This window comes from Pseudophryne corroboree, chromosome 6 (genome assembly GCF_028390025.1).
Source record: "Pseudophryne corroboree isolate aPseCor3 chromosome 6, aPseCor3.hap2, whole genome shotgun sequence".
Taxonomy (NCBI): Eukaryota; Metazoa; Chordata; class Amphibia; order Anura; family Myobatrachidae; genus Pseudophryne; species Pseudophryne corroboree.
In genome coordinates, this window is record NC_086449.1 from 1,767,379 (window position 1) to 1,776,237 (window position 8,859).

The window sequence follows — 8,859 nt, forward strand, 5'->3', positions numbered from 1 at the left end:
GTACACTAACCCTCTGCTCCTCTCCCTTACATACACCTGCTGCCCCCCTCTCTCTCCTGTACACTCACCCTCTGCCTCTTTCTCCTGTACACTTACCCGCTGCCCCTCTCTCTCTCGTATACTCACCCGCTGCCCCTCTCTCCTGTACACTTACCCGCTGCCCCTCTCTCCTGTACACTCGCCCACTGCCCCCCTCTCTCTCTTGTATTCTCACCCGCTGCCCCTCTCTCCTGTACACTCACCCACTGCCCCTCTCTCTCTTGTATACTCACCCGCTGCCCCTCTCTGCCGTACAATCACCCACAGCCCCTGACTTTAGTAACGTCTATAGAGCCCTTACTCAGAACACTCCCCCGCCCATCTCCCGGGTGATGTATGGGGGGATTAATTACATTTATCCCTGGTAATAAAGTCAGGAGCTAATTAGTGTGGACCTGAGATAATGAGTATGGGGGCTGAAGCTGTTAATCCACTGTACCATGCAGTAGAAAAATAACCCTTCCCGTACCCCAGATCACCCTGTGCTTCATATCCCACCACAGTGCGTCTTACTGACATGTATATTTACTGACATGGCCGGTATAACGGACCAGAGGTCACTTACTGACACGTACTGTATCACTGACCACTTACTGACATATTGTCCTGTATGTCTCTAGCAGCAGGTGACCCCTTACTGACATTACCCTACATGACAGCAATTGATCACTTACTGACACATTCTGACATGTACTGTATCACTGACCACAGACAACCACTTACTGACACATTGTCCTGTGTGTCCCAACAGCAGGTGACCCCTTACTGACAATGTCCTATATCACTGACAGCAGGCGACCTCTTTCTGACATGTGCAGCATCACTGAACACCTGTAACCTCTTACTGACATATTGTTCGGTATCACAGACCACAGGTGAACCCTTACTGGCGCAATGTGCTATATCACTGGTAGGAAATAATCTCTTACTGACATATTGTACCGTGTCATTAACAGTTGGTGACCTCTTGTATCAGACAGTTGACCTCTTACTGACGTATTCTACCTTATCACAGGCAACTCCTTCCTGACATACTGTATTGTACCGCAGACAGCAGGCGACGTCTTACTGACACCCCCTAGGTAACACTGTGTACACCTGCTGCCTTCCCTACAGTCTGTCTCCGCCGGTCATACCGAGGCTTCTGCACCTCTCTAAGTCTCTGTGCGTGCTTCCATGGGGTGTGGGGAGGGGGGTGACATTCCTCAGCCCCCTCTAATGGGCTGAGGGGGTCTCCCTGGGTAACAGTCCCCGATCTCTCTATAATAAAACATCCACCCCCCCTCCACTCCCTTCCATATATATATCTGCCGGATACACCAGCCTACAGAACGGACCAGTCCTGCACTATCAGGACAGACACCCACAAACCTTCTGCAACCTCTGTAACAAGGACACACCACGCAACCGGGCCGCAACGCTCTGCAGCGCAACAGGACCACCTGGACTGACCCTACGGAGACCCCGAGGGCTACACATCCCCGCCGATATCGTTCACAGGTCTCACCTCCGAGATGAAAGTAACGTCAGCACTGACCTTGGTGACCCTACTGATTGTAGGGGGTTCCACCAGACCCTCTCCCCAGCTGAAACACCTGAAGGTAAGCAAGCATATGTATATACAGGATATGTGTGTTATATACTGAGTATATACGTATTATAGTGAGATGACATGGCTGCAGCTGTGATATACCCATCTAGCATTTGCTGTATGTAATATATCGGTTGTACATACATACAAGTGTATATAGTAAAATATACCCTGACACTGCGTGGAGGAATCCCATCCGTACAGATTGTTCCCTGTATTGTCTTCTAATGATCCCAATATTTGGGGAGACCCGACCTCCACAGCACTGGGGGGTTGTGACCATAAAACCCTCCTCTATGTGCTCCTTTCCTCCCAGATTGTTAGCTCTTGTGGTAATCTTTGCCAATTTGTGGGGCGTATGCAGGTTACCCGCCATGTGTAACCCCAATTTCCTCTCCCCCCCCCTTCTAGTCTCTCATAGATCTCATGTCCCATGACCTCTCCTCCTCGGAGGAGATACTGCTCCTGGAAAGCATGGATGATATGGGGGTGCCAGCCTCGGGTCCCCGTCCTAGAGACACGCGGCTCCATCAGGACTCTGCCCAGGTGCCCACCAACCGCGCCGCCTGGCTCCGCATCTTCAGCGACTTCATGAACAACCAGAAGAAATTTAGGGGGCGCACAAAGAAATCCGGAACCATTCGTGGATGTTTTGGGATGAAACTAGACCGGATTGGAAGCATGAGTGGATTGGGGTGCTGACACCAGGTAAGGGAGATCTTAAACATAGACATGAAGTCGTAATAAATTCCCACCATAACCCAGATCCCCATCAGACATTGCCGCCACAGCCCAGATCCCCCTCACAAATCACCGCCCCAACCCAGATTCCCCTCACGAATCATCGCCCCAACCCAGATCCCTCACAGATTACCACCCTAGCCCTTATCTGGGTTGGGGCGGTGATTAGTGAGGGGGTTCTGGGCTGGAGCGGTGATTTGTGAGGGATATGGGTTGGGGCGGTGATTAGTGAGGGGGTTCTGGGCTGGAGCGGTGATTTGTGAGGGATATGGGTTGGGGCGGTGATTTGTGAGGGCGTTCTGGGCTGGAGCGGTGATTTGTGAGGGGGTTCTGGGCTGGAGCTTGTGAGGGGGATTTGAGTTTGGGTGGTGATTTGTGAGGTGATATGGGTTGGTGCGGAGATTTGTAAGGGGGTTCTGGGTTGGTGCAGTGATTTGTGAGGTGATATGGTTCGGGGCGGTGATTTGTGAATGGTATCTGGGTTGGGGTGGTTATTTGTGAGGGGGATACCATTCACAAATCACCGCCCCGAACCATATCACCTCACAAATCACTGCACCAACCCAGAACCCCCTTACAAATCTCCGCACCAACCCGGAACCCCCTTACAAATCTCCGCACCAACCCATATCACCTCACAAATCACCACCCAAACTCAGATCCACCTCACAAATCCGCTCCAGCCCAGAACCCCCTCACAAATCACCGCTCCAGCCCAGAACCTCCTCACAAATCACCGCCCCAACCCATATCCCTCACAAATCACCGCTCCAGCCCAGAACCCCCTCACAAATCACCGCCCCAGCCCAGATCCCCCTCACAAATCACCACCCCAACCCAGATACCATTCACAAATCACCGCCCCGAACCATATCACCTCACAAATCACTGCACCAACCCAGAACCCCCTTACAAATCTCTGCACCAACCCATATCACCTCACAAATCACCACCCAAACTCAGATCCACCTCACAAATCACCGCTCTAGCCCAGAACCCCCTCACAAATCACCGCCCCAACCCATATCCCTCACAAATCACCGCTTCAGCCCAGATCCCCCTCACAAATCACCGCCCCAGCCCAGATCCCCCTCACAAATCACCACCCCAACTCAGATCCCCCTCACAAATCACCGCTCCAGCCCAGAACCCCCTCACAAATCACCGCTCCAGCCCAGAACCCCATCACAAATCACCGCCCGAACCATATCCCTCACAAATCACCACACCAACCCAGATCCCCCTTACAAATCCCCGCCCCAACCCATATCACCTCACAAATCAGCACCCCAACTCAGATCCCCCTCACAAATCACCACCCCAAACCAGAAACCCCTCACAAATCACCGCCCGAACCATATCACCTCACAAATCACCGCCCCAGCCCAGAACCCCCTCTCAAATCACCACCCCAACCCAGATCCCCCTCGCAAATCACCGCCCCAGCCCAGATCACTCTCAAATTACCACCCTAGCCCTTATCCACCTCAAAAATCACCGCCCTAACCCAGATACCCCTCACAAATCACCGCCCCAGCCCAGAACCCTCTCAAATCACCGCTCCAACCCAGATCCCCCTCACGAATCACTGCCCCAACCCAGATCCCTCACAAATTACCGCCCTAGCCCTTATCCTCCTCAAAAATCACCGCCCTAACCCAGATCCCCCTCACAAACCACCCCAGCCCAGATCCCCCTCACAAATCACAACCCCAACCCAGATACCCCTAACAAATCAATGGCCTGATCCATATCACCTCACAAATCACCGCCCCAACCCAGATACCCCTCACAAATCACCGCCCCAGCCCAGATCCCCCTCACAAATCACCGCCCCAACCCAGATACCCCTCATAAATCACCGCCCCAGCCCAGATCCCCCTCACAAATCACCGCCCCAACCCAGATACCCCTCATAAATCACCGCCCCAGCCCAGATCCCCCTCACAAATCACCGCCCCAACCCATATCACCTCACAAATCACGCCCCAGCCCAGATCCCCCTCACAAATCACCGCCCCAGTCCAGAACCCTCTCAAATCACTGCTCCAACCCAGATCCCCCTCACAAATCACCGCCCCAACCCATATCACCTCACAAATCACCGCCCCAGCCCAGATCCCCCTCACAAATCACCGCCCCAACCCAGATACCCCTCACAAATCACCGCCCCAGCCCAGATCCCCCTCACAAATCACCGCCCCAACCCAGATACCCCTCATAAATCACCGCCCCAGCCCAGATCCCCCTCACAAATCACCACCCCAACCCAGATACCCCTCATAAATCACCGCCCCAGCCCAGATCCACCTCACAAATCACCGCCCCAACCCATATCACCTCACAAATCACGCCCCAGCCCAGATCCCCCTCACAAATCACCGCCCCAGTCCAGAACCCTCTCAAATCACTGCTCCAACCCAGATCCCCCTCACAAATCACCGCCCCAACCCATATCACCTCACAAATCACCGCCCCAGCCCAGATCCCCCTCACAAATCACCGCCCCAGTCCAGAACCCTCTCAAATCACCGCTCCAACCCAGATCCCCCTCACGAATCACTGCTCCAACCCAGATCACCTCACAAATCACCACCCCAGCCCAGATCCTCCTCACAAATCACTGCCCCAGCCCAGAACCCCCTCACAAATCACAGCCCCAACCCAGATCCCCCTCAGAATCTCTGCACCCATTACAAGCACGGTCTGTAGAATAACGCCAGACCTTCGCTGACTACACCCCAATTCAGTCTAATGCTTTTTCCCTTGGTCTTCTCAGGCATATCTCACTAGTAACGATTCCCACCACGGGATGATCTTCTTCCACCTCCCTGACTGCAGTCACTGGACACCTCTGGCTGCTGACAAATGAGAAACTAACTCCAACCAAATGACAAGAGCGCCCCCCGCCTGCAGTGACGACCTCCACATCACGGAGAGAACACAATTGTACTTATGATGAATCCAGGCGCGGAGCGTTCATCGCTCCCCCGTCACCTACTACGAGACTTCTCGTAAATAGGAGGAGGTATAATGAGGGGGCTGCGTCACCCCTGCCTCTAAATGTAGGAAAATCAGGATATTTCTGCCGTATAGAAAGAATATTAGATGATGTTACCTGAAGATGCTAATAAACCTTTCATCCTTACTGTCTGTTCCGTGTCCTCCGCTAATTGTGTATAGTAATGAGTGTGATCTATAAGGCTACAGAAACCTCGTCCAGCCACTAGCATTCATCTGCTGGTGACTCAGGGAAGAAGGCCGATTGTCACAGTGTTTGGGAGGAGAGGGAGCCTTGTCCTTCACGGCAAAAGAGCAATTACACAAAACCAATTTCCTTTGTACAAGTACCACTGTGTAAAGACTTCCTGGGCTCAGACACTTTCTTCCTTACCCCTGACCTCTCGCCTCTAGAACTCCCCCTCTCACCCTCAACTTTTCCTTGTCTTCTGTGTCTCTACGTTGCCCTGGACAAGGAGAAGAGGAGGAGAAGGGAGGCTGCAGCAGGTAGGAGAGATGGGAGGTGGCAGGGAGGAGAGATGGGAGGTGGCAGGGAGGCTGCGGCAGGTAGTAGAGACGGGAGGTGGCAGGGAGGAAATAGGGAAGGCAGGGAGGAGAAGGGAGGCTGCGGCAGGTAAGAGAGATGAGAGGTGGCAGGGAGGAGAAGGGAGGCTGCGGCAGGTAAGAGAGATGAGAGGCGGCAGGGAGGAGAAGGGAGGCTGCGGCAGGTAAGAGATGAGAGGTGGCAGGGAGGAGAAGGGAGGCTGTGGCAGGTAAGAGATAAGAGGTGGCAGGGAGGAGAAGGGAGGCTGCGGCAGGTAAGAGAGATGAGAGGTGGCAGGGAGGAGAAGGGAGGCTGCGGCAGGTAAGAGAGATGAGAGGTGGCAGGGAGGAGAAGGGAGGCTGCGGCAGGTAAAAGAGATGAGAGGTGGCAGGGAGGAGAAGGGAGGCTACGGCAGGTAAGAGAGATGAGAGGTGGCAGGGAGGAGAAGGGAGGCTGCGGCAGGTAAGAGAGATGAAAGGTGGCAGGGAGGAGAAGGGAGGCTGCGGCAGGTAAGAGATGAAAGGTGGCAGGGAGGAAAAGGGAGGCTGCGGCAGGTAAGAGAGATGGGAGGTGGCAGGGAGGAGAAGGGAGGCTGCGGCAGGTAAGAGATGAAAGGTGGCAGGGAGGAAAAGGGAGGCTGCGGCAGGTAAGAGAGATGGGAGGTGGCAGGGAGGAGAAGGGAGGCTGCGGCAGGTAAGAGATGAAAGGTGGCAGGGAGGAAAAGGGAGGCTGCGGCAGGTAAGAGAGATAAGAGGTGGCAGGGAGGAGAAGGGAGGCTGCGGAAGGGAGGAGAGATGGGAGGTGGCAGGGAGGAGAAGGGAGGCTGCGGAAGGGAGGAGAGATGAGAGGTGGCAGGGAGGAGAAGGGAGGCTGCGGCAGGAAGGAGAGAGAGGAGGGGGAGAACCAGGCAGGAGAAGGGAGGAGGAGTGGGGAGGCTGCAGCAGGTAGGAGAGATGAGAGGTGGCAGGGAGGCTGCGGCAGGTAAGAGATAAGAGGTGGCAGGGAGGAGAAGGGAGGCTGCGGAAGGGAGGAGAGATGGGAGGTGGCAGGGAGGAAATAGGGAAGGCAGGGAGGAGAAGGGAGGCTGCGGCAGGTAAGAGATAAGAGGTGGCAGGGAGGAGAAGGGAGGCTGCGGCAGGTAAGAGAGATGAGAGGTGGCAGGGAGGAGAAGGGAGGCTGCGGCAGGTAAGAGAGAAGAGAGGAGGCAGGGAGAAGGGAGGCTGCGGCAGGTAAGAGAGATGAGAGGTGGCAGGGAGGAGAAGGGAGGCTGCGGCAGGAAGGAGAGAGAGGAGGGGGAGAACCAGGCAGGAGAAGGGAGGAGGAGTGGGGAGGCTGCGGCAGGTAGGAGAGATGAGAGGTGGCAGGGAGGCTGCGGCAGGTAAGCGATAAGAGGTGGCAGGGAGGAGAAGGGAGGCTGCAGAAGGGAGGAGAGATGGGAGGTGGCAGGGAGGAAATAGGGAAGGCAGGGAGGAGAAGGGAGGCTGCGGCAGGTAAGAGATAAGAGGTGGCAGGGAGGAGAAGGGAGGCTGCGGAAGGGAGGAGAGATGGGAGGTGGCAGGGAGGAGAGATGGGAGGTGGCAGTGAGGCTGCGGCAGGTAGTAGAGACGGGAGGTGGCAGGGAGGAGAAGGGAGGCTGCAGCAGGTAGGAGAGAGAGGAGGTGGCAGGGAGAAAATAGGGAAGGCAGGGAGGAGAAGGGAGTCTGAGGCAGGTAAGAGAGATGAGAGGTGGCAGGGAGGACAAGGGAGGCTGCGGCAGGTAAGAGAGATGAGAGGTGGCAGGGAGGAGAAGGGAGGCTGCGGCAGGTAAGAGAGATGAGAGGTGGCAGGGAGGAGAAGGGAGGCTGCGGCAGGTAGGAGAGATAAGAGGTGGCAGGGAGGAGAAGGGAGGCTGCGGCAGGAAGGAGAGAGAGGAGGGGGAGAACCAGGCAGGAGAAGGGAGGAGGAGTGGGGAGGCTGCGGCAGGTAGGAGATGAGAGGTGGCAGGCAGGAGAAGGGAGGCTGCGGAAGGGAGGAGAGATGGGAGGTGGCAGGGAGGAAATAGGGAAGGCAGGGAGACGGGAGGCTGCGGCAGGTAAGAGATAAGAGGTGGCAGGGAGGAGAAGGGAGGCTGCGGAAGGGAGGAGAGATGGGAGGTGGCAGGGAGGAAATAGGGAAGGCAGGGAGAAGGGAGGCTGCGGCAGGTAAGAGATAAGAGGTGGCAGGGAGGAGAAGGGAGGCTGCGGAAGGGAGGAGAGATGGGAGGTGGCAGGGAGAAGGGAGGCTGCGGAAGGGAGGAGAGATGAGAGGTGGCAGGGAGGAAATAGGGAAGGCAGGGAGGAGAAGGGAGGCTGTGGCAGGTAAGAGAGATGGGAGGTGGCAGGGAGAAGGGAGGCTGCAGCAGGTAGGAGAGATAAGAGGTGGCAGGGAGGAGAAGGGAGGCTGTGGCAGGTAGGAGAGAGAGGAGGGGGAGAACCAGGCAGGAGAGGGAGGAGGAGTGGGGAGGCTGCGGCAGGTAGGAGAGATGAGAGGTGGCAGGGAGGAGAAGGGAGGCTGCGGAAGGTAGGAGAGATGGGAGGTGGCAGGGAGGAAATAGGGAAGGCAGGGAGGAGAAGGGAGGCTGCGGCAGGTAAGAGATAAGAGGTGGCAGGGAGGGGAAGGGAGTCTGTGGCAGGTAAGAGATAAGAGGTGGCAGGGAGGAGAAGGGAGGCTACGGCAGGTAAGAGATAAGAGGTGGCAGGGAGGAGAAGGGAGGCTGCGGCAGGTAAGAGATAAGAGGTGGCAGGGAGGAGAAGGGAGGCTGCGGCAGGTAAGAGATAAGAGGTGGCAGGGAGGAGAAGGGAGGCTGCGGCAGGTAAGAGATAAGAGGTGGCAGGGAGGAGAAGGGAGGCTGCGGCAGGTAAGAGATAAGAGGTGGCAGGGAGGAGAAGGGAAGCTGCGGCAGGTAGGAGAGATGAGAGGTGGCCGT

General features: G+C 56.0%; 1 protein-coding gene across 1 annotated transcript; it reads left to right on the plus strand.

The window, feature by feature from the left end:
• Positions 1 to 871: 871 nt before the first annotated feature.
• Positions 872 to 5,519, plus strand: LOC134934734 (C-type natriuretic peptide-like). Its single transcript, XM_063930099.1, has 3 exons — positions 872 to 1,640; positions 2,042 to 2,338; positions 5,151 to 5,519. Exons 1-2 carry the CDS (start codon positions 1,554 to 1,556, stop codon positions 2,330 to 2,332), a joined length of 378 nt encoding a protein of 125 aa, XP_063786169.1. The 5' UTR covers positions 872 to 1,553; the 3' UTR covers positions 2,333 to 2,338; positions 5,151 to 5,519.
• Positions 5,520 to 8,859: the final 3,340 nt, after the last annotated feature.